This window comes from Oratosquilla oratoria, chromosome 14, assembly GCF_046742065.1.
Source record: "Oratosquilla oratoria isolate Oo_2021 chromosome 14, ASM4674206v1, whole genome shotgun sequence".
Classification (NCBI taxonomy): Eukaryota; Metazoa; Arthropoda; class Malacostraca; order Stomatopoda; family Squillidae; genus Oratosquilla; species Oratosquilla oratoria.
In genome coordinates, this window is record NC_134790.1 from 40,282,851 (window position 1) to 40,310,183 (window position 27,333).

Consider the following 27,333-nt stretch of genomic DNA (forward strand, 5'->3'; position numbering starts at 1 on the left):
CATGACACTCGGGAGCGACGTCTCCTACGGTAAGGATCTCCTCGACCTCGTGGAAAGCAGCTCTCAGTTCCACTTCTGGACCAACCCGGGCAACCCTCTGCCCGCCATTCTTCTTACCGACACTGGTAAGGAAGGGCTTTGTTCTGCCCCGAGCCTCTTTTTCTTTCTTTCTTTATTTGTGTGTATATATATATATATATATATATATATATATATATATATATATATATATATATATACATATATACATATATATATATATATATATATATATATATATATATATATATATATATATATATGTACAATATCGAATGGGCCCCATTGAATAGCGATACATTTTTATCAACCACAATCCACATTAATTCTAAGCCATCAACATAGGGTGTCCCGATGGAGGCCAATTTCTGCATGTTGCATCCATCGGGACACCCGATGTTGAGGGCTTAGAATTAAAGTGCATTGTAGTCGATATATATATATATATATATATATATATATATATATATATATATATATATATATATATTATATTATATATATATAAATATATATATATATAGACATATATATATATATATACAATGAAACGTGGAAAAGCACCAGGGGAAGATGGTATATCAATAGATCTGTTGAAAGACGCAGGTATAATGGTTCAAATTAAATTAATTGAGTTGTACACCCAGTGCTTACGTCAAGAAAGCGTTCCTGATGCGTGGTGTAATGCTATAGTGATTTTGACCAGAAGGACCTTAGTAACTATCGACCGATTAGCTTGCTATCAAACGTATATAAAGTATTCTCAAAGATCCTTACAAATAGACTAAGTCAAGTTTTTGATAAAAACCAACCGAGAAAACAGGCAGGTTTTAGAAGCGAATATTCAACTCTAGACCATTTGCAGGCGATAAACCAACTAATTGAGAAAATGACAAAATACAATGTACCTCTATGTTTAGCTTTTGTAGATTACGAGAAGGCCTTTGACTCGGTAGAACAAATAGCAATACTAAACTCGCTACGCAAACAGGGTACAAACGAACAGATCGTAAGAGTTTTAGAAAAGATTTATGCGAATGGTATCGCTATAGTTCGACTACATAAAAATACAGAAAAGATCAAGATCGAGAAAAGAGTACAGCAAGGCGATACAATATCACCCAAACTATTTACAGCTTGTTTAGAAGATATTTTCAGAAGGTTGAGATGGGAAAAGAAAGGTTTGAAGATTAATGGCGAATATTTGAACCACCTAAGATTTGCGAATGACATCATTCTTATTTCAGAAAGAGCAAAAGATTTGCAAGATATGCTGAGCGATCTAAATAAGGAAAGTCTCAAAGTAGGTTTAAAAATGAATAAGAGTAAAACCAAAGTAATGTTCAATCACGAAAGTTCAAAGCAGAGATTGTAATTGACGATGAGAGTCTTGAGGAAGTTGAAGAGTATAATTATTTAGGCCAGATGGTGAAAGTGACGAAAGATCATGATAATAAAACAAAAAAAGACGCATTACAATTGGTTGGAAAGTGTTTGGTAAGTATAATAAAATCCTGAGATACTCTCTACCTTTATGTTTGAAACGTAAAGTTTACAATCAATGCATTCTACCATCAATAATCTACGGGTGTGAGACTTGGAAGCTGACGATGGCGATGGAAACAAAGTTAAGGACTGCAAAGAGGAGAATGGAGAGATCAATGATGGGAATAACGCTGAGAGACCGAAAGAGAACAAGTTGGGTGAGAGAGCAGACTAGAGTGAAAGACATTGTGGAAGCAGTAAAAGAGAGGAGGAGGAATTGGGCAGGTAAGTTGGTGCGAACGACTAATGAGCGATGGAGCAAGTGTGTTACTGAGTGGACGCCGCAAGATGGGAAGCGTGGAAGAGGGAGACCAGACTGAAGGTGGAGAGAGGAGATCGAGAAGTTTGAAGGAGTGACGTGGCAGAGGATGGCACGGTCGTGTGAATCATGGAATGCTATGAAGGAGGCCTTTGTTCAGCAGTGGACTCAGGATGGCTGATTTTATTTTATTTGATATATATATATATATATATATATATATATATATATATATGTATGTGTATATGTATATATATATGTATGTATATATATATATATATGTATATATATATATATATACATATATATGTATATATATACAGTATATATATATATATATATATATATATATATTTTTTTTTTTTTTTTTTTTTTTTTTTGTGGGAATGTGACTCTCACTCCACCCCATCCCTTTATAATATTGACATAGTAAAAGAAATAACTACATTTATTATGACAGTATACCTTATTATGACAGTATACCTTACAGCCAACAACCTCATCGAAGGAGGTACCCATTTTAGATACACGGATATTCACAAATAGACTTTGATATATCCAGATAAAAAATATCAATCAAAGAAATGATAATTTGAATATTAAGCAATGTATGTGAAAAAATATCACTACTCGAACATGTCGAGGTAAAATTCGTATCCTTATTTTTACCCATGTAATATTACAACGAAACTCTTGCAACATGAAGTCACATTCAATTCCATTTTACTGGAAAACCAGAGAAAAGGAAACGTTAACTAGTTCAGTGATTTTCCATTGCACTGAGCTTTCTCTATCCCTTACATCGTTGCAGGAACCCAGCGCAAAGACTTGTACCAATGCACCGTCGGATGCCTGGTCAAGAGCTACTTGACGCCCGAGAGGAAGGAGTTCGTGGAGAAGACCATCGATGCCATAGTCCACACGCTCATCGAACTCCAGACCTACGAGCGACCACCGAGTGAGTATGGCAGGCACTTGTCTCTTGGTGTCCTCATCTCATTCATTTATTATTTATATACTCGTGTGTATATATATATATATATATATATATATATATATATATATATATATATATATATACTGTATATATGTATGTATGTATATATATATATATATATATATATATATATATATGTATGTATACATATATATATATATATATATATATATGTATACATATATATATATATATATATATATGTGTGTGTGTGTGTGTGTGTGTGTGTATTTACCTAGTTCTACCTAGTTGTATTTTACGGGAAGGGGAGCTATGCTCGTAGGGACCCGTTTTCATATCTCATTTCATCTAAACTATTTTTAAATTCATGTATTGTTTTTGCACACACCACTTTCTCATCTAACTTGTTCCAACTGTCTATTACTCTGTGAGGAAAGCTGTTCTTTTTCAAATCTCTTCTATAGCTGTCTTTTTTTATTTTCTTTCCGTGTCCTCTAGTATTTCTGTCATCCCATTTTATCAGATTCTCTCTGTCAGTAATTTCTATGCCTTTCATGATTCTGTAAATAGCTATCAAATCTCCTCTCTCTCTTCTTTGCTCTAGTGTCTGTAGTTCAAGTTTTTCTAGTCTCTCTTCATATGATAGTTTTGAGAGTGTTGGTGCCAATTTTGTAATTGCTCTTTGTATTCTTTCAAGTTTTTTTATACATTTTTTTGTACTTGGTGACCATATCGTTGCTGCATATTCCAATCTTGGTCTTATCAGGGTGATTAGGATTTTCTTCACCATTTCTTCATCCAGGTATGTAAATGCAACTTTGATTGTTCTTATTAGATTATAAGTTTCTCCAAAAATCTTATTTATATGTTTCTCAGGTGACATATTATTCATAACAATGACTCCCAGGTCCTTCTCATTTTCTATTTTTTTTATTCCTTCTTCTCCCAATTTATATGCTCCTGTTATTCTGTTTTTGCTTTTTCCAAATTCCATTATACTACACTTTTTTGTATTGAACTCCATCTACCACTTCCTACTCCATTCTTGTACCTTATTTAGATCTCTCTGTAGTGATTCACAATCTTCTTCAGTTTTCACTCTTTTCAGTAGTTTTGCATCATCTGCAAAGAAGCTCATATAGCTTTCTATTCCTTCATCCATATCATTAATATATATAGCAAACATTATTGGGGCCAGAACTGTTCCCTGCGGAACACCGCTTATTACTTCATCCCATTTTGAGTGCTGGTTTCTTATCACTACTCTCATTTTTCTTTCTTGCAAAAAGTCCTCCATCCAATTTAGTAGTTTGCCCTGTATTCCTCCTTGAGTTTCTAATTTCTTAAGCAACTTCTTATGTGGTACTTTGTCAAAAGCTTTCTTTAGATCTAAAAATGCACAGTCCGCCCATCCATCTCTTTCTTGTATTATATCTATTAGCCTTGAATAGAAACATATTAAATTGGTGACGCATGATCGTCCTTGTCTGAATCCAAATTGCCTTGGATTTAACACTTTGTTTTTTTTTTCTAAATATTTTACCCATCTACTTTTGATCATTCTTTCACAAATTTTTGCTATTGTACTTGTTAGAGAGACTGGTCTATAGTTGGTAGGTTCTTCTTTATTTCCTCCTTTGTATATAGGTACTATATTTGCTTTTTTCCAATCTTCTGGAACTTTTCCTTCTTTCAAGGAACTATTTAGTATGCTATGTATTTTGTCTGCCAGTTCATTCCTGCATTCTTTCAGTATCCAGTTTGCTATTTCATCTGGTCCATGCGATTTTCTGACATCAAGATTACTCAAGTGTGTTAATATTTCATTCTTTGTTACTTCTATTGCTTCCATAGGGGGGACTTTCTCTTTCCATTCGTTCTCTTCAGGTTGTATGTTCTCCCTTGTAAACACTGATTTAAAATGTTTGTTCATAATTTCCGCCATTTCCATTTCCTCAGTGTATTCAACTCCCTCCTGTCTTAATTTCTCCAAGTCTTGTTTGTTTTTCAGTTTATTGTTTACAAATCTGTAGAATAGTTTCGGTTGATCTTTACACTTTTCTATGATATCTTTTTCATATTTTCTCTTTTCCTCTCTGCACGTTTGTACATATTCATTTCTATAACAGGTATATATTTTCCATTTTTCAGGTCTTGTCTTTTTTCCATCTGGTCCAGGCTTTGTCTCTTTTGTCTTTTAACTCCCTACAGCTTTTGTTGTACCAGCATTTTACATATTCTTTTTCTTGTTTTTGTCTTGGGACATACTTTTCCACTCCTTTTTTGTAAATTTTTGTCAAAATATTCCATTTCTCTTCTACTGTTGTTTCTTCTTTGATATTTCTTTCCAGTTTTCCTTTTGAAAGAATTCTCTTATTTTATCAAAGTTTGTTTTTTTCATACATCATTCTTCCTTTTCTGTATTGTTCATTTCTTTTCATATATTTTTCTTCATTGAGTTTCAGTTCAATCAATATGTGGTCACTTTTACTTATTGGTGTTTTATATTCAATTTTGTCCACTATTCTAGGTTCGGATGTAATTACTAGGTCTAGTTTCGATGGCTCTTCTTCATTTCTATACCTAGTGTTCTCCTGTATCCATTGTGTCATTGTATGGTCAGTAACCATCTCGAGTAGAGCGTTTCCCCATGAGCTGTCTCCACCCTTTACTGTCATTTCTTCCCAGCAGATTTCTTTGCAATTAAAGTCGCCCATCATAACTATTTTCCTCCCTCTTCCATTATCTTGTTTAATGTTATCTTTGTGTCCTCTAACATACTTTTATGTTCACTCTCTTCCCATGAGGCTGTTTTTGGGGGCACATAATTTATCACAAACTTTCTGTTCTTCTTATCTCTGTCTTCTACTTCCATCATTATCATCTCTACTGTATTCTTTCCATATGTGACACCCTTCACGTTTATATCCTTCTTAGTCAGGAACATAACTCCACCCCCTTCCTTTTTCACTCTGTTTCTAATCCAATAATTATATGCATCATGTCCTACACTGTTGGGTGGTAGTGGACCTTTTAATTTGTTTCTACAATTCCCATTATGTCTGGTTCTTTTTCTTTCAAATAATCATTCAGTTCATTCAATCCTGTTATTAATCCATCTATATTTGTGTAAGACACTCTTAGTTTTCTGCCACTTCCATTGTGTTCTCTGTTTCCCTTATGTTTTTCTCTTGTATGTCGACTTTCTTTAGTTTCATATTCACTACTCTCCAATAGAATCTCTCTTTTTCTGACTCCGTTCTTATCTCGTTTTTTTCCTTTGCTTCAAGTCTTTTCTGTTTTTCTTCCTCTCTTTCCTCTTTATTCATTTCCCTTTTTATCCATACCTTTTTATATTGTTCACTTGTTGCTAGTTTCCCTGTTTTGGATAAGATATTCTCAGCCGTAGTTTGTGACCTGAATTTGATCTTGATTGGTCTGGTTTTGTCTGTACTATATTTCCCTAGCCTGAATTTCTCTTCGATTTGTTTCATTATTTCTGGTTCATCTTCCTGAACTAATTCCAGTAAATTTCTTACTTTTTCATTTTCCTCTTTGATTCTTGTGGTTCTATCTGGGTTATGTTTCTCTTCCATTCCTAATATAATTATACATTTCTTTTTGTCTGCTAAGTCTCTTACTATATTCTCCTTCTGTCTCATCACTTTAATAACTGAGTTTTCAGTTTGTTCATTCATTTGCTGTCTGATTATGTCAGTGAATGCAACTTTGCTATTTTCTTGATTTTTTTCCAACCCTCCTTGTTCTCCTTATTATTCACCTTTAAGACTTTATTCTCATCTTTTACTTCTTTTAACTGTTTTTTTAATTCTTCAATTTCCTTAGTTAAGTTTTTGTTCGCCTTCTCTAGTTCTTCCAATTTTTCAATTCTTCGTATAATATTGTCAACATGACCGAACCTACGCTCCAAGTCCTCGATCATCTTATCGACCTTCTCTTCTAGTCTTGTGTCCCCCCCACCCTCTTTAAATCCCTGGAAAATATTCTCATCACTTTCTACTGTATTGCTCTTATCTATACTTCTAATCTTTACATTTTTATTAGACATTTCATCGTCGCTCAGCTGGTCGGGGGGCCTTTTGTTTACCTTTCGCCTGTCTGCCTGGGCCAAGTCTACTCCTTCCTCATTTCCTTCCATTTCCCTCAGTAATCCCTCCCCCTTTCCTCTTTCCCTACTTTCCTACTACTCCACGAGCAATTTCCCCCCCACCCTGTAAATACAATAGGCACTTCTCTTTGCGTTGGGATCCACAAACTTCAATTCTCTTCAGAACGTCTTCTAAGCCGTCCATTCGTTGAAGTGTGTGTGTGCGTGTGTTTTGCGTTTGTGTGTGTTTGTGCGTGTGTATGTGTGCTTTGAATGCACACCTTCTGCCTCAAATGGTGACTAATCACTTACATTCCATATCCTTTCTTTCACAGGTCCCAGCTCGACAGTGGTCGTCGGCCCTTCAGTAATAGCAACAGTGGTACTCGCTCTAGTCGCCAGATGGCTCTAGTAGAAAAGTGACGAGGGAAGAAATCGCCCTGCCGAAAATAGGAAATGATTTAACTTTTTTCTCTTTCCGCAAGATGTAATTACTGGGTCATGATGAATCAAATATCATGAATCTTTCATTAAACCAGTTATTTTTTTTAATCTAGCTTTAAATGTATGGGAAGTAAGGGATATAATAGTGTTATCTAACACTAAGAGGTTGTCTGTGTACTGTCAAAGACACAAACATTTCTTCATATACCTATATTAATTTGTACATCACTTGATGCCTGAACTGAATTGTAGTGAAAATACAAGCAAGGTCGTTTGTTAGCACAGTACAAATAGTATGTAAAATTGTTGATCAAAAAGCTGATTATGTATGATATGTATATAAGAGTAAAACTATGTCTTGTGAAAATATAGTAGTTTCATTACTGAAAAAGACAAGCCTACTTTATTTCTTTGTTCTGTAGTAATTTATATACATCTACTCATTCTTCTAGGACGTCAGTTACAGCAAAACATTTTTCTTGGAGGACTTGGCAATAATTTTCTATTGTGAGTCACAAAACTTTGGATATCTTCTAACAGGTTGAAAAGTAGCTGTTTAGCTGTTCAATTTCCGTCTTGTTAAAGCGCCCAGATTGTGACACCTCTCATCATATTGTGGTGCTGCTCACGTGGATCATGAGTGTAATAGTATGCGGCGTTAATTTATCCGAACAGGACGAGTAAAATTCCACACGCAAGCACGGATATTCAACATGAAACTTACTCGTACGCTGTCCAATAGCTCCTAACCTAGCATCACCTGACCAAACTGACCTAACTTATCCTATACAATCCTATCCTAACCTAACCTAACCTAACCTAACCCAACCTAACCTAACCTACCCTAACCTAACCTAACCTAACCATTACATAGAAGAAATAGATATTTATAAAAATGAAAATGTGTTTGTGTGTTACTGGAACAGAACCAAGACGTCACGTAAAGCCGCAGACTGTACTAGAAAGCCTTCTAGAACAAAATAATGAGTATTCTATTCTTGTAAGAGGTCGGTAGATAGAGGTAGACATTTGGGTAGATAGAGGGGTAGATGGAGACGAATGTAAATCTTATGACTAAAGGTTTAAAAACAACGGCCGACAGAAATGGCTTAGTCATACTCGCCAAAAATTGTAAACGTATAAGCCATTTCCGTTGCGACATAATGCTTACGTAAATAATATCGCTTGAAACAGTATAACAGCCTCTCTGATTGGAGAAAAAGGTGGAGGAGAAAAATTATTGGCGCATGGAGGTAAAGTCACGCCCTTAAGGAGTGGCACTTGTTTGAGAAGTAAAAGGATATTGGATGAATGAAATAGTGACGTCAGAACGAAGGTGGCTTGACGTATTGTATAGGGATCCCGAGCGGGAGTCCCTTGGTGTAGATCACAAAACCAAGTGTAACTTTTAGAAGAAAGAAGATAAGAAAAATCAATCTCATTTAATTCACTCCCTCAAGCTTTGAGTGAAGGACAAGGCATGGGGCCTTCAGATAATTTACTTAAGATAAAAGAAAGTGAAGAAAGTTGTGAATGAAGAATTTTACTATGACAGAAGAATAAGAACTTATTTAGAGATTAGTGCAACAGGCGCTAACAATTCTGGTTCATACTGTAAAAGAAGTCGATCAATTTCATAGCATTTCGGACAGAATTTTGGTTGTTTCCGCGCCGTACGCTCTATGTATGGTTAGGCAAAGGAAGCAATTCCGCCTCAGATTTGTTTGACTTTCGCGTTTAATAGATATAGATGATCGTCTGTGACAACGAATCTGAAATATCACGTATCTAATTTCGTAATCAGGACTTCCTAAAGACCAAAAGATACCTACTGAAACTAAACTAACTTAACTCTACTACTACATCGCAGGATTTAGTAGGAGTACGGACCAACAATTTATAAATCTGGACAACTTTGCCAGGCATTCATCAGATGATATCCTATCTTATCAAAACGAAAAACAGCCTGTCTTTGGCATTAGCGTACACATCTCTTAACCATGGCATACATTATTTACTAAGGTGCAACGGGAGGCATGCAATGTGCAAGCCAGGCTCTGAGGTCTCCTCTAGAATGTCCTACCAGTAAACCAGCTTCCTGATAGCATATCTCCTTCAGTTATTGAATATGTTTAGAACTGCTGAAAAAGACCCCGTAGGTTCTGTGTCTTTTGATTCAATGTTTATTGTATAGGACTTCCGGGTCTTCCTGGGTCGTGCCCGAAGTAGCGGATGTCATCATCATCAATAGCAGTCATTCACTACCTAGTTGGCTCCACTCTCCCCAGATGAATCCCGATCAATCTTAACTTTTACTGTCCTTCCGTTCAGCTACCTCTTCCCATTACTATCTTTATTATTCTACCATCTCGGTGCGATGCTGGCCCCAGAGATAAAAATGCTGTTTATTGCCAACGAAGTACTAGTACAGTACATTGGCAAAAGATGCACCCGAAATGGAGAATAATAATCAGCTATTCTATCCTGAACACATACTTGGAGGCTCAGCGGCCGACCTATGGATATTCCAACAGGATACATGACTCGTGAAACTGCTAGGGTATTCAAATACTGTAATTCAAATGGAAGAGAGGGCATGGATAAAATCAATAATGCTTGACTGTTTCAAGTGCTTAGGCAAAGGATGCCTGTCTAAAAGATGTTTTACTAAATGTACATAATGTAGTAGTAAGCACAACACACTACTTTCTATGAACATGAAAAGGTAACAAAGGCCTGGCAGACATGTTCGAGCTACTATTTCCATCATTTCAGGTAACAGTGTGACATCTACTATTTTACTAACAGCTAAGTAAGCTGCTGGAGCAAATTATGTTTTTGTGACCACACTGATATTTGACAGTGTTTTTCCCACAGAATATGACAACGCAAGGTAAGCAGGAGGCCGCCAAAAGCCGATTGGCACATTCACGGCAAATCGCAGTTTATGCCATTGGAACAGTTCTGGATGTATGTGGAGAATATCATGACTTCCGACAAATTTCTATCCCTTTTAATACGTAATGTTGACGGTGTAAGCTTAATCTAGATGACCACCCCACCGAGTTAATACTGGGATATTCCACATTGGAAGTATAAAACTACACAGACATGACAGAATTGAATAGACACCAAAATAAATGCATTTCTGCTCATACTTAATGCTTAATGTTATTCATATTTACCTAATATGTTATATTTACCTTGATTTATATTTCAGATTACATATAAGATTAATCAAGCATGCCACGAACCAAAGGAGCAGTAGACCTATCTGAATTTCAACGAAGTCGTATTGTGGGTCAACATGAAGGTGGACTTAGTCAATGCAAAATATCTGAAAATCTGCCAGTACCCCTTTCTGCTGGTAATAGAGTGATTGTACAATTCACCAGAGAGGACAAGAAGGGCACAAAACCTCATTCAGGTCGTCCCGGGCCCACAGAAAGAACCTTGCATCTTGTCAAAAGAAATGTCGAAGAGGATCCATGTTGTAAGGCCTCTGACATAGCAACACGAGCTGATGTCAGTCCCAGAACAGCTGTCAGGTACCTCCACAAGCTGGATTACAATGACAGAGCTGCAAGAAGGAAACCACTCCTTCGTCTAGCCAATATAAAGTGCAGAAAGGATTAGGCTGTTGAGATGGTGGAGAGACCTGTGGCCATTTGGAGCACTATCATTTTCTCTGAGTCACGATTCACATTATTTTCTGACAGTGGAAGAGTGTGGGTCTGAAGACTCTGTAGTCAAGAGCTTGATCTCAAAAGACTGCAGTCAACAGTGAAACATGGGCGCATTTCAATAATGGTGTGGGTGCAATTTGGAGTGATGATCGATCAGAGCTTGTGAAGTGTCAAGGAAACATCAATTTAGGCAAATATGTTTCTATATGAAAGTAAGGACTCATTCCAATATTCTCCAGTGGTAGAATGGGTAAAACCATCTTTCTATTTATGGAAGATTGAGCTCCTTGTCACACTGCTCAAGCAACACAAAATTGGTTGAGCTAAAATGGGATCAGGAAACTTCCATGGCCAAGTCCGTCCCCAAATATGAACCCTATTGAACACCTCTGGGGCATATTAGACCGACAACTTCGCAAGAAGAACAAGAAGCCATCTTCAAGGCCTTAACTCTTAGGATTACTATGGGAAACATGGTAAGAAACCCCTCAAGATGATATACATGAACTAACCGCTAGCATGCCTAGAAGGGTCCTTGCATTGAAAAAAGCAAAGGGGATGTCAACCAAGTATTAGTTATTCACATTGTGACCATTTATAAGCACTTTAATTGTATTAATTGCTTGTCTAATAAAGTAAACGATTTCTCTTGGTGTCTATTCAATACTGTCATGTCTGTGTACATACCTTTGATCGATAGGGACTCATCAAACTCTGAAAAATACAATGGCATCACAAAGCATCAAATATCTTTGTGAATATGTAACCATTTCACTTTTTTCTGTTTTGTTTGGATATTCCATTAAAATATCGCATATAACTTGCCGTGGCCTTGGGACCACTTGGTGATTTTCTTCGTCTTTGTTTTGGTGGTGGTGGTGTGTGCGTCGACTTCGGGCGTGGTATGGGGGGTAGGTATGGGAATGGAGGCAAGAATGAAGGTATGTGTTGAGGGGAGACTGGTTCTCTTATAGAACGTGTCCCCTCACTGCACACTCTTCGTTGCATATACACTTCACACTATCGGGTTTATATGAGGTCTGTGATTGGGATAAATTTCATATCCCTCCCCAATCACGAATCACTACACTTTTGATCAGTTTCAGATCATGTCTCGAACTAAGTAAAAAGGGGTCCAACGTCGCTCCGAAGGCCTAGTGACTTGACTTCTCGTTACCAAAGGTCTATGGGAGGTAAAACTTCACCTTAACTGAAGTGAAAATGTTGCACGATACATATAATAGATAATCCCCGTACATGGGAATTAGAGATGGGTAATACACCAGAACCAATACTCAAGACGGAGAAGTCACTACCAGGTGGTAAATAAAAATATTAGTAATAAAAATGATATACAAGTAACTCGACATTCCTGGAGAGGGTAGACAACCATACCTGGTTCTATGGTGTCGGGTCTCTTACATAATATTTTATATAATGTTTTCGTATGTATAAACAAAAATGATAGGTCACTCTATCTAAATGAGAAAAAGTAAAGTTGTATAATTTGTTATACATGCTTCAATATACTAAGTATTCTAGAATACAGATTCCATACAGCTTGAGATGCTTAATTGTTGTATATCATCTTAATCCTAATTCTACAGCTATCAATCCACTAAATTAACTAAGGTCGTTACCACATATGTCTTTGTTATTTTGTATTGACAGCTTATTTACTCGATGATATATCGGTTACTCGACATTCCTGGAGTCTCTTACATGTTTTATATAATGTTTTCGTATATATAAGCACAAATGATAGGCCACTCTATCTAGATTGAAAAAAGAAAAGCTGTATAATTTGTTATACATGCTTTCCTAAGCATTCTAGAATACAGATTTCATACAGCTTGATATGCTTAACTGCTGTATTTCAATTTTTTAATTCTACAGCTATCAACCCACTAAATTAAATAAGGTCGTAACCACAGATGTCTATGTTATTTTGTAAAAACAGCTTATTTACTCTAAAAAATCCTCTGTCGGGATTTATTCCCGACAACGTAAATGTATTAATAAAAAAAAGCCTGGTAAAAGGGAAGCTGACAGTGATGATAAAGTGAAAGAGGAAGAAAAAGAAGGAAGGCAGAGAAATGCTGAGGGTGAACAAATTAAATGAGAATTAAGAAAGAAAGGATATAAGGCAAACCTGAGGAGCGTATGAGAGACAGTGAAGGATAAATGAGAAACAGGTTAGAGACAGGATGAGTATATTTCAAGGAGAAAGTACTACAGTATGCAAAAACGGTATGTGGAATGAAGAGGACAGGAGGGAACAAAAGGAGAGGCAGCGAATTGTGGGATGAAAAGGAGAAAGTAGTGATGGCAGAAAAGAAGAGAGCATATTAAAATTGGATGCAAAGTAGAAATAGGGAAGCCTATGAGAGGCACAGAAGGATGATGATGGAAGCAAAAACGTACGGTGAGGAAGGCCAAGAGGAGAGGAGATGCAAGGTAGGGTTTGTGTTTGACGTATGAAATGACGTATGAATGAAGTAGAAGCCATGACTAGTGAGTCAGGTAGAGAGGAGAAAGTAAAAATATAGTGCTGACAGACAGATGCTGGTGAAAGTAAAGACAGTACGGGGAACTGGGTAGATGAAATATTTCAGGGTTTCGTTGAATATAGAGAAGAGAAGGGGAGGTTTGATTTTGGCCGTGTGGGATGCTAGGGAAATAACTGTAATGGAAAAGTGGAATGATGGGACTTTAGGAAAAGAGGAGATACAGAGAATATTGAAAGAGATGAACGCTGGCAAGGCACCTGGTTTGCATGGTTGTCACGTGGAGTCACAGCTGAGTTGCTGAAATCTGGAGATAAGGAATAATTGAAAAGGTCGTCCTTATCTAGGAGGGGAAAGAGGACCGGCAGGAATACATCAATTACCGTTGTGTTACATTGCCAAGTGTGGTAATCAAAATGCTCGCCCATCTGTTGCTGGTATGTTTTTTTTCACATCTGTTGAAGTTTCAGAGACCTAAGCAGTCTCGGTTCACGCCTATTAAGTCAACAACTAATTATCTTAGCACTCCGTGTTCTTGTGGAGCTCCAAAGTGAGTTTCAACAGGGGTTTCATGCAGCCTATGTTGATCCCAAGAAGCCGTGCACCATGGAATGCTCTGGAATCTTCTGTAGATCAGAAAATGATGAAAAGTATGGAGGAAACATGCCCAATTTCTCTTCTGATAATTCAAGAACAAAGGTGTGTTCTCACCCTCCAAAAATTGAACAGATATTGATTATGTATTGGACATTTGTCGATCAATGTAATTACGGAGTATTCATTGGCAACACCAAGATCACTGACCTTGTCTTAGTCGATGATGCTGTACTTCCTATGGAGACGCTGAAGGTCCTGGGTGCAGCCCTAGAATCACTGCATAGGAAGGTGAGCCCGTTTATTCTCCATATTTGGATGACCAAGACCCGAGGTCCAGGCGTTTTGAGACTTCTGGATGACACACAGCAATCTGCCCATGCATGTGGCGAGGGCATTGAGGTCACGGAAAGCTTCACATATCTTAGTAGCGTAGTGCATGACAATGGTGGGTCATGTCAAGAAGTCCTTCACAGGATTGGCATTGCCCAATGTTCTATAGACTCGTTCAACAAGGGTAGATGGCGTTGTCGATAGTTCTGCAAGAGTAATATGTGAATTTTCAAGTCGCTTGTGTTCCTTGTCTTGTTTTACATATGGAAAACATGAACACTGAATACTGACTTGAAGAGATGTCTCAACGTCTTTGGTATGTCGTGCCTTCGGAGAACCGTGGGGGTATTGGTAGAATGATTATGTATAAAATCAGACACAGCTCCTTGAGACAATGTCTAGGCCTTTAACCGGCATAATTTGTGAACATCAACTCTGGCTGTATGGGCTTGTAGCACTTTTCCCTGATGTTGATGTTGATGTTTGAGATAGGAAGGGTGGTTACATGGGAGCTTATAAGGACAAACCGTGGGAATTTTTGAGGACTTGTGAATAAAACTGTGTGCCTTTAGGCAGGGACCCGACATGGGTAAGTCCCGCGAGTCGAAAAGTGCCCCCCCCCACACACACACACCACCACTGCCACCACCTTCCACATCTGATGGACATTAGCACGACTCACATGTAACATTCATCCACAAAACAACGTTTATACACATATCATTCATACACACAACTCATGATGAATAAATCATGCATTAGGGGGAATTTGCTTTACCTTCTTTTCACCATAAGTGCCGCCCTTGGGCATTGCCCCTGCCCCTCCCCATGTCGGGGCCCTGTCTTTAGGCATAGGATCCCAGTTAATGGTTATGATTCGGGAGAGGTATGGAGCCCAGACCATATTTACGGCGAGACCACTCGGACCAAACTTGGAATTTAGTGCCACTCAACTGATTGTATGATTTGGCAACTGTGTTACATCCATCTGATTTTACAGTATATTTCTTTTATAGTTTTATTGTGGTAATTTTCAGCAGTGTAAACATTGTATCGATCAGACAATTGTTTTTATTCGTTGGCGTAGCCGTTTGTTTACAACTAGCAAAATTGGGTGCGTTTTGTAAACATCAAAAGGTAAGAAAGAGTGATGTATAAAAAAAAATAATACTTGGGCATGGCATTTTTTATGGAATAAACATACACACGTGTTAACATGTGCCATGTAGAATTATTTTTGTTATGATCCTGTGCTCTTGAAATTGTTCTAGTTCAGAAAATAACCAGAGGCTAGGACGAATTATATTTTTTGTTATTACTGTAGTGTAGTTGTCGCCCTATTCCAAGGCTACATAGTACATGTAACTTTCTCAGGCAGCCCTTTTTAAAGATTTGGATATTGATGTCTTTGTCACAATTTCACTACTTTGATTTGTTTTTTTGTATTCATTCACTATGTGCAGTTCCATCATGTCCATGATCATAGCATCTTTCTAATTATAATAAGAATTATTTTATTTATTATTTTTCTAATTGTTCCTTTTCTATAGAGTATAGTGTCAAAAGCACCTGGGAGGAAACTGCCTTGGGGTACAGTTCACATTCTATATCCTAACATTGAACTGTGGCTCAATCATCCCCATGTTACATGTAACATGTTTATCTGATGCATCACAACTTTGACATTTTTTATTTTGGTTTTGTAAGGGTTGAGGGTTCTATTCCAGTATCATGCAAACATATTTTTCTCTTTATCCTTTTTTGCATTTGAAAGATCTATTTCTTCTGACTATGGAAAGGTTATGTGAGAATAAGTTATGTTAGGCAAGGCTAGGTTAGTTTAGGAGTTATTGGTCAACGTCATTTTCATGTTAGATATCCAAGCTTGTGGGATTGTCAAATTTTACTGGGTTCAAATCAGAGTCATCTGCAGGAATTTTTGTATGGTGGGGGCAAAATGAAAAATATGGTAAAATTTTAGTTATGCACACATACATGAAATAGCCATGGAAAATTAATTATTAATTTTTGTCACAATTATAATAGACTAACATAGTATGTGAATTTCTTAGCAGAAATCAATAACAAAAAAAGTTGCTAAAACCTATTTTCTAACAAAGTCGCAGTGGTTGAATGATACACCATGTTTGTTTTGATAATTGCTGAGGTCAAAGAAATGAAAGGATGTTAAATAAGTCTATTCTAACCTAATTTAGCCTAACCTAACCAATGTTTAGTAATTCAATACCTCAAATTCTAAAGATCATCCAGATCATCGTTGTCATCACGGATGCAGACAGCCTGATTATTATTGTACTTCAGGCAGTTAACAGATGATGGCAGAACCTCGTATTCTCTCATAAAGTCCAAGAAAGCCTTATTGTCCTTGTAACAGCGCTTATTAATGCCACCTGGAGTTAGAGAACACCCAGTCCATAACGTGAAAGCCGTCATCTGATAGTGACTGGACTGGCATGGCATCCGTACTGTATCCTAGCAGCTTCGTTTGTTAGTAAATTTGCTTGTAGCAAGGTTTTTGTTTTTTATTTCCACCAAGAAAATCGCATATTACATTCATGTATTATAATTTACAAAATTAATATTTAATTTTCTAATGCTATATCACGTAGGTGTGCACAATTGAAATAATACCAAAAATATTGTTCACGTGTGGATAATGGTATAGGGTTATATCAAGATACATACTTCAAGTTGGCTGCAAAAGCATATATTTATATTATCTACATGAGTTACATTTTGATTTTCATCAAATTTACAAAGTGACAAAATTAATTAATCCACTCACACCACTCAGTCATTGCTGAACAAGAATCTCTGAAATGGTGACTTTAATAGCTAGGTAATTCACAGTCAAGTATATTTTTAGTATATACTTGAATTGCACACTCTCAGTCAAAAATCATTCATACACTGATATTCTACTAACTAGAAATTTAATGCCCATGGTTCAAAGAATTACAAAGGAAGAGCATGCTGAAAGACCTTGGTCCATAACTAGGTCAGATATGAAAAAAAAAAATTTATTCATAATTATGAAGATAAATACAAATATATAAATTAATGAGTGAATAAATAAATAAGTAGGTAACGGTAATAAACTAACATAAATAACAATTGTAATGATAAATAGATAATAGAAAAATAAATATAAGTAATAATAAAAATCCATGTGAACAAGTTGTATAGACACGGTAAAGGAAACATGGACTGGAGGTGAAGCTTTATTCCTGACGTTTCGTCTAACGACGACTTTCTCAAAGGATTCCTTTGAGAAAGTCGTTAGACGAAACGTCAGGAATAAAGCTTCACCTCCAGTCCATGTTTCCTTTACCGTGTCTTTACAACATAAGTAATAATAAATAAATAATAATACATAAACCAAGGGCTTTTTCCCCATTACAAGGGAGGTAGCCAAAGTCATAGACAAAATCCACTCCCACCCATTTCATCCCCACATACTCCACTCCCATTCACCACCCCTCCCTCACTCTTTTCTTGGCTCCTCCTGGATGACAGGTCATCCCTGCATCTTGTCCACTGCCCTGGGTCAAAAGTAGTGTAGCAAGACACATCACATCCATAGAAAGGCTGCTTCAGGAATAATAATGAATAAATAAATAAAATTAGATAAAACAAATGGCAGGCATTACAGCATATTGCTTAAGTGTTTGTCTAAATGAACATTAAAACTCCAATCTGTACTATTTTGCACTGCTTCTGCAGAAAGTTTATTCCATTCATTTACTACACTGTTGGTGAAGTTATTTCTACCCACTTCCAAATTAAATCTACTTCCCGACATTTTGGAACCATTGTATTTTGTCTGATTTACATTCAGTATGGAAATTTTGTTACTTGTAATGTTATCAATTCCATTTAGAGTCTTAAAGACCTGTATCAAATAACCCCCAAGTCTATTCTTTTGTAGGGAAAATAGATTCACATGTTTAAGTAAGTTTTGTATGATTTATTTCTGATATTTGAGATCAGTTTTGTGGTTTGCTGCTGTACTTTTTCCAATCTGTCTCATGTCTTTAAAAGGCAGTGACCATATGGGAAAAACATATTCCAAATGTGGATGAACCAACAATTTCTATAGATTGTTTAAGACCAATGGACTTTTAAAATCAAAACATTGCTTAAATCAGTAAAGACCCTGAAGTGCAGGTAATTTTTATCCATCAGATTTTCATCTTTACAATCTCAATACAAAGTTGTCACTAATGATTAGTATATGAGGAAAATTTGCTGTGTCCTTGTGTGCCACTAAAACTATAGTGGGGTCCTCTCTGTCAAAGTACATGTATAATGCAAGTGTTTGTGTGTGCATATAGAGTGAAAAGTGAATGCATATATATTATTGCAATCCACCCACAACCTCTCTCACTACACATGAATTAGCTGATAGCAAGTTATGTGATTTTTTCATGTGGGAACACTTTTTTTTTATCAACCATTTGCATCTGAATATTCATTGTCACTCCATTAGAGTCAATGAGATTTGTACTTTTATAAAAATTAAATTCACATTTCCAGTAATGCATCAGTATAACTTCTTGTGTTTGTAACATACCTCACTGGGGTTGGGGGGGGGGACTTCCCATTGGCACATTTGGAAACCGTGTTTGTTTATGAAAGTTTATCAAAATTGATTGGTTAGGAGGGAAGAGGAGAATTTTTTCACTACTTCATCACCCAAGATACCATACTTCTCAGGGAGCAACAGGTGATCAGTATGTACAATCTTTGGGAATCTTTTCATTAAGAAGGTTAATTATTATTCATATTTTCTACCATGCAGGAGGAGCCAAGATAAAAGGGAGGGAGGGGGGTGAATGGGAGTGGAGTATGTGGTAATGGAATTTATGCCTTTGTTTTTTTGACTACCTCCCTTGTATGGGGAAAAAAGCCTTTGGTATATGTATGTATGTACCATACTGGATATCACCCACCTCACTAGAGAGGACTGGTTAGTTGATGTAGACCCCCTGGGCAGTCAAAGAGTCTTTGACCTTCTGGTTAGGGAAATTGTACCTCACTAGAGGTATACATACATATACCAATGGCTGTTTCCACCCTACAAGAGAGGTAGCCCTAAAAACAAATTCATAAAATGCACTCCCACCCATTCAATCCCCACATACTCCACTCTCATTCACCCCCCTCCCTCCCTCTTATTTTGGCTCCTCCTGGATGATGGGTCATCCTTGCATCTCACCCACTGCCCTGGGTCAGAAGCAATGTAGCAAGACATCATCACATCAACAGCAATGCTGCTTCATTTAATCGGCAACCCCCCCCTCTCCATTCCCTCATGCAGAAAAAGAGATGGGGAGAAACCTCCTTCAGGCTACATCATAATATCATTCATACATACTCACTCATACCCCCATCCCCCACCCACTCCTGTGCATCACAGCATCATCCAGACACAACCATTCTCCATTCACACCTATTTTCTGCTTTCTCCCTTCCTCAACAGACATTCCCCTCTTTTCCAATGCCCCTTGTACCCTGTCTGTCTATCTCATCTTTGGTCATCCTCTCATGTTCATTCCTTCCACCTCTGCCTTCCATGCCTCATTTACTAAAAAAATTCACTCATTCTTTCCATGTGTCCAAGAAAGGAAAACAAATATGGCATGTGACTGGTCCTACAGTTTTGAGCTCTGTGCTCTTTGTTAGAATTCCGGCAGTGTTATTGTGTTCCAACCCTTCGTTGTGCGCTGTGAGATATTATAAGACCACCTCTACCATTTTTTGTTATCACGGTGTGTGAACATTAACTAATTTAGTCTATAGCTGTGAAAATATTATCCCTCCAACCCTCCTGGTCAGAGGCGGCCAAGTCTGTGCATGCGCAATATGAGGTTTGTGACGACATGGGTGAATAGCTCTCCCCGCATACTGCCTCATAAATCCTGAACTCCTGTGAATAATCTTAACGTGTGGTAATCATGGACTACTCAGGGCCACAGGCTATTGCCATTGTTGAGGCCGATCTTGCTATAAGTGATGATGAAGACCCAATTAACATATGGCCCCCACTTACGACTTACAACCATCATGCTCAAGGAAATTCTCCTCCATCTGGCAACTCTGCACCACAACCATTTACCCCCGCTAAACGCACTCTAAATTAAGTCTCCAATATTAGCAGCCCACCACCTTCTCCTGCTAAATCATCGAAGAAGAACCCAATGACAGAGCCACAAGCTTATGATATCACACCATCTCCCACCCCTACCCCCCCAATATGTCCTATACTTCGCCGTCACAGGCTCCTGCCTTTGCTCCCAGAGAGAAATATGTCAAATTAATTTTCCCTGGCAACTCAAGCTGTGATGTAAAACTTCGGTGGCTCTCCAACATTGCCAAATCTTTCCATCTCGATCGTGAGCTGACTGAGGTGAAGATGTCAGCTATTACATCTTGTTTCGTCTATGTTTCAAGACAACGACAAGACATCATTAAAAGTATCACGAGTGGGGAAATATTATCTTTATGCCTAGTCATCCAGGACTCCACGGAAAGACCACGTAAATTCCATACATACCTCCTCACTCGCTACCCTGTCAGCATCGATGCCTCTCATGCCAAGGAATATCCAGGCATACATACAGCTCGCAGATTCATCCAAAATGGGACGCCAATCAACCGACTAGTCATCACGTGGAGCCTACTTGAACCACCGCTGCCTACCTTAGAGTTCCCCTTCCTACCTTTCCTCCCTCCCTGTGAGCTTCGCAAAATGAAAGATGAAATTCCATGGTGCTATAACTGCTGGGGCTTCAAACATATCTCAAGATACTGCTCCGCTCCCGCAAAGTGTGCCTGGTGCACAGAGAATCATGACACTCGTTCCTGCCCTCACCGCACACCCACTCCACCCACCACGTCCGACAACTCTGCATCTACCTCAGAACCTTCCATATCCCCACCACCAGACACATCCCGATGGAAGTGCCCCCGATGCCATAAACCAGGGGTCAACGTTTGGCATGGCTGTACTAAGCGAACACCCACAACCACTTCCCAAAGACCTGGACCACCACTATCATCACTACCACCACCACTTCCAGCCACCTCTCTCGCGACGCCCAGCACCACGGACTCTGCTGAAGTACAAGCTCTTCGCCAAGCCGTTGCATCTCTCGAATCCCGCTGTTCAGCCCTCACGAAGTGATTCGATGCCATAGATGCCCGTATTGAAAGTTTAGTTAACTAACAGGCTACCACAGCAACCACTCTTGCCAGTCTAGTTGAATCTCACAAAGTTGCTATCACCTCTGTCACAGCCCTTACAGAGCGACTTGATACAATTGCCTCCCATCTAGAGAAGCTCTCGTCGCCTTTAAACCCCTCTACCCATGCTCCGCCTGGCAGCACCTACATTGAAACACCAACCTCATCCGGCTCTCGCAAAGCACACAGTAATAAGATTCTCTTATCTCGTATCGCTTCATGTCATCTCCTGGAATGCTTTCGGAATACGCCATAACATGAAACTCACTGCACTCAAGGCATATGTCCATCGCCATCACCCCCAGATCATATTCATTCAAGAAGCCTTTCCCGGTGGTGCTCAGCCATGCAACACAGCACCTACGCTGTCTGGCTATGTCTTGTACATACATCCAGTCAGGAAAGGCCTCATTTCTTGCGTCCACGCATCCATGCCACACAAGCTCCTTCGATGCTCCAGGGATACTACTATGACCTTTCAGTTAATTGAAGTCACTGTGGGCAATGGTAAACTTCGACTTTGCAACGTATACTCTGCCCCTGGTGTTATTAATCTCGCTGCCCTCCCAGTACCTACAAATCGTGGAATGATTTATATGGGGGATTTCAACGCTCGACATCCTGCTCTTGGTGATGCCTCCCCTGTTCCCAACCGTAGTGGAATCCCTCTACTCAACTACATACATCGGTACCAACTCACACAATGGGAAACTGGTGGAGCCACACATGCACATGGAGGCGCAGTTGACCACATCATCACGTCTGGCCTCATGCCATCCCGTGTCGCCTGTCAATCAATTTCTTCTCTCTTCTCCGATCATATTATTCTTAGTTTATACTACTCCATACCATCTCGGATTCCAACTCCTCATCACCGGACCCGTATATCCATTCCTCCTAAATATTGTCCTACGTATATTTTGTACATCTCTAGTCTCCTTCCCACATTTGACTTCCTATCCCCCGACGCACTATACACGTCCTTAGTGAATACCACACACGACTTCTACAGCCGTTATGTAACCAAAGCTTACCTACCACGCCGCCCTGTACCTCACTCATGGACGTTGGACCACCGTATTATCCAAGCGTAGAGAGCTACACAGACTACCGGTCATGCTTTTCAGACGCAACCCACACCGGATTCTTTACATCAGTACCAAATAGCACGGGATAATATGGTCACCCTCCAGAACTGTGCCTACACAGAGTCTTGGCAGAAATACACTGATTCCATAAATCACCAGACTAGTATCGCGACCATGTGGCACCTTGTAAAAAGGGTTGTTAAGAAGTAACCTCCCAGCGCCCTCCATCACAGTCCAGACGCCTACACCCAGGATCTCATTACTTTATGGTCGTCACAGTCACAGACTAACAATCTTCCTACGCATATCCAAGAGGCACTCTCCACTCATCGCAACACCCGTAATCTCCACCTAATGGCTGCACTTCTACCCAGATGAAGAAGACGATGTCCCGATTATGGAGAATGAATTACGACTAGCCATGACTAATACAGAAACTTCTGCCCCCGGGGATGACAGCATTACATACCAAGTGCTACGACTTCTACTGGAAGTTCCTGGCAACCCCCTCCTTTGCCTCTTCAACCTCTGCCTCCTCCGTGGACATGTACCTGCAGCCTGGACTTTAAGCACGATTGTTCCGACACTGAAACCAGGTACTGATAAATTCAGGCCCATATACCTAACTTTATGCTTCAGCAAAGTGCTTGAACGTATCATCCTTGCCCGGCTCATGAATCGTCTACAAGGTCAACTCTCCCCGCAGCTGTATGGTTTCCTCCCACGTCGAAGTACGCACCACTGCCTTACTGAGCTCTACACCCGCCTCTCTCCCACCAGCGTAGTTGCCTTCCTGGACCTCAAAAGTGCTTTCGATGTAGCCAACCATGAAATAATTCTTGACCAGCTGGTTACCTTCGGAGTGCAAGGAAACCACCTCCGGTGGATTCGAGGTTATCTGAGTAACAGGAAGTCACGTGTTCTCTTTCGAGGTGTGTGCAGTTCCTACGAGCAGTTCAAACTCGGTACCCCGCAAGGTGGCATACTAAGTCCATTTCTTTTTAACATCTTGATGCACCGCTTACTCTCACTTCTTCCTAACGTTCCCGGTACAACTCTCCTCTGCTACGCAGACGACATCTGCATCCATTCGAACTCGCCCGCTGACCTCCAATTCGTCCTCAATAGCTTCTACATGTCAACTACCGCTTGTGGTCTCATCATTTCCCCTGAGAAGAGCAGAATATTTTCATCTCGTACTCTCCAAGCACTGCCGACGTTCAACATGGGAGGTGATGCAATCTCTTATTGCACACAGTACACATACCTTGGAGCACCAGCCTAGATCACTCCAGCCATACCCACTCGACAACGTATCCATCCCCTTGTTAATGATCTCCTTGATCGTCTGCAGGCCTGTTTTACCCCTATCAAGTGGCTTGCTACAAATTCCACCGGCGTTTCATTACCAATGGTCAGGACTCTATACACCACATTTCTTCGATCACCTGTTGACTACTTATCACCTGCCCTTTGTCAACTTCCCAGGAGAGCTTTGGAACCTCTCAAAAAATTCCAAAATAGAATAATGAGATTTATCTTAGGTTACCCTCCCTCGACTCGCATCGTTAACATGCAAAGTGAATTTGGTCTACCCTTGCTCGTAGAAAGAATATATGCTAACATGCCCATTCTCTCTGTAAAATGCCTCCGATCGCCCTATCTGTCCCCAAACTTTACTGCTACCATCAGAGCGTCGCTCGAACCTGACGGTGCACCCCGCCTCCCACTTCGACCAGGAGGCCGCAACCTCGTCACTACAGTGTGCAACACACTCAGAAACCTTGACCTCCACGTCCCTGAAGAAACGGTTGAACCCGACTTACCCCCGTGGCGAATCTCACTCCCTAACGTCACCCTCACACCAACCTCCAAAGATGACCTTCCTGCACTTCAAAAGCAACTAGCACTAGAGACCATCGACAGCGTATCCTCAAAGATCCCCGCAGCGCATGTCATCTACGTTGATGGCTCAGTACAGGCTGATGGAAGAGCAGCGTGTGCCATGTACTCACCCACCTTACAGCCACCTGTGGAAGCTGGATGGATTGGCCGCAGGTTACCTGTCACATCAAGCTCCACGTTTTGTGAGCTACACGGAATCCTCGACGCAGTAACATATCTTATAGACTGTAACGTAAATGGTGTGATCGTTTGTGACTCCCAACCAGCTCTACACGCCCTCTCCTCACCCAGACCCAACTACTATCGTGTTGTATAGGCCATACTGACCCAACTCGCCATTGCTCACGAAGCATCTATGGCCATATCTTTCATATGGGTGCCTTCTCACGTCGACCTTGCTTGCAACGACACGGTGGACCGTCTTGCCAAAGCAGCTTGTGCCTTCGTCTTAGACAACGAACGCATAGTACCCTCTCTCACATGCCTCAAAAACAGAATACACGCAGCCACTCACACCATAATAACACGCCGAAGGGATGCGGAACAAGCCACCAGTGTCTCCATACAACACCACAACCACTTCCTACCCAGCCGCCACAAATATCGCCGACGCGGACCCATGGTACGGAGACACAATGTTGTCAGTGCTCGGCTCAGACTCGGATATCGACCTGTGTGGCAAATATCCCAGGCGAAAGATATGCCACATTACTCATCATGCAGGCTGTGTAACCGCCCTAATGCCAACACCCTTGAACATTACTGTCTCCAATGCCCCATTGTGACAGACAGTATTCCACAGAGACAAGACGTTATAACTGTATGTAAATATTTACTTAGTGACGATAATTTAGATACACTCCTAGCTCGCCACCCCCATTTTGGGGAATTTTGATTGTTAAATCCAACCATACCTCCTTTTGTATCTCTTCACATAATACTATAACTAATATACTATTGTTTGTCGCCCTCAGAAGCAATGAATTTATTAAACGGTGGACCATCTTACCAAGGCAGCCTATACCTACGTCATGGACGTCACGCGCAATGCTCACTCTATCATGCCTTAAAACAAGATACGAGTACACGCAGCCACTCATGCCATGTCAACACACCGAAAAGATGCGGAACGGACTACCGATATCCCCATACAACCACCTCCTACCCAAACGCCACAAGTAACGCCGACGCAAGACCATGATACGGAGGCACAATGTTGTCAGTACTCGGCTCAGACTTGGGAATCAACCTATGTCACAAGGCTCCCAGACGGATGATGTGCCACAGTGATCACCGTGCAGGCTGTATAACCGTCCTAACGCGAACACCCTTAAAATTATTATCTCCAATGACCCATGGTGACAGACAATATTCCCCAGAGACAAGGCATGATGATTGTATGTAACACTTATATAGTACTACTATCTCGCCATCCCCATTTCGGGGGATCCTGAATGATTATTATATTATGTCTCCATTTAAAGAATTAGCACCTCCTAGATGACGGGTCATCCCTGCACCCTGTCCACTGCCCTGGGTCAGAAGCAGTGTCGCAAGACACAGCACATCCACAGCAAGGCCGCTTCATTAAATCAGCGACCCCCCCCTCTCCGTCCCCCCATATAAAGGAGAGGACGGGGAGAAATCCCTTCGGGCTGCGTCAAAATTTTGCTCACACACACTACCTCACCCCCCATCCCTCCGTCCATGGGAGGGAGGGTGGAGGGGTGTGGAGTGTTTTCAGGGATGGAATGGGTGGGAATGATTTTATGCCTTTTCCTTTTTGGCTATCTCCCTAGTAAGGGGGAAAAAGCCTTGCTATATGTATGTATGTATGTATTTAAAGAATATATGTAATATATGACATGTCCTCTAATACAATACTATAATAAATGTACTATTGTTTGCCGCCCACGGGCATAATAAATTTATTAAAACCAAAACATGTGTCCAAATCATCCCAATACTCTTCCATCAACCATATCTCCCAACTCCCTTTCCACCCCCACTCTCTTCCTCACCTCCTCATTTCTTACTCTATCCAACCTAGGAACCTCTATTGTACTTTTCAGGCACCTCATCTCAAACACATTCAAACTCCTCCTCTCTTCCCCTCTTATGTTCCATGTTTCTACCCCATGCAGTGCTGTTGGCACAATCACTACCTCATACAATCTCCTCTTAGCATCTATTCCCAAATGTCTACTTCTTATTACACTTTTTAATCCCCCAAGGCATTTACTTCCTTCTCTCAATCTTCATTCTACTTCCACTCCTCCCTTTCCTGTCCCATTCACACCCAAATATCTAAAACTATCCACTTCCTCCAGTCTCTCTCCCTTAATATTCACTTCCAATTTGCTGTCACACTCTCCCCTTGTACATCACACCACCTACTTTTATCCACATTTATCTTCAATTTCCTTCTTTCACACATCATCCAAACTCTGTCACAAACTTCCTTAATCCCTCCTTTGATCCTGCCACAAGCACAGTGTTGTCAGCAAACTACTGTCTTATCTCCCACTCTTCTCCATTTTCTTTAACCATCTCCAATCCCCAGCCCATTACCCTTGCATTTACCTCTTGCACCACCCTATC

General features: G+C 39.8%; 2 protein-coding genes across 5 annotated transcripts in view; both read left to right on the top strand.

Annotated features, from left to right (window-relative positions):
* Window positions 1-7,720, top strand: part of LOC143032845 (uncharacterized) — a 20,205-nt gene extending 12,485 nt beyond the window's left edge. The window contains exons 6-8 of the mRNA XM_076198006.1: window positions 1-125; window positions 2,655-2,801; window positions 7,245-7,720. The exon at window positions 1-125 is cut by the window's left edge and continues 32 nt beyond it. Coding sequence (XP_076054121.1) covers window positions 1-125; window positions 2,655-2,801; window positions 7,245-7,321 — 349 coding nt within the window. The 3' untranslated portion in view covers window positions 7,322-7,720. The remainder of the gene's footprint in view (window positions 126-2,654; window positions 2,802-7,244) is intronic.
* A 7,436-nt stretch (window positions 7,721-15,156) lies between these two features.
* Window positions 15,157-27,333, top strand: part of LOC143032847 (uncharacterized) — a 30,869-nt gene continuing 18,692 nt past the window's right edge. For 2 of the 4 annotated variants that reach the window (XM_076198008.1, XM_076198009.1), the window contains exon 1: window positions 15,251-15,610. The gene's annotated coding sequence lies outside the window, so the exon portion shown is untranslated. Of the gene's footprint in view, window positions 15,611-25,706; window positions 27,057-27,333 lie in introns of those variants that run through there. The other 2 variants (XR_012967145.1, XM_076198007.1) reach the window with 2 other exon arrangements.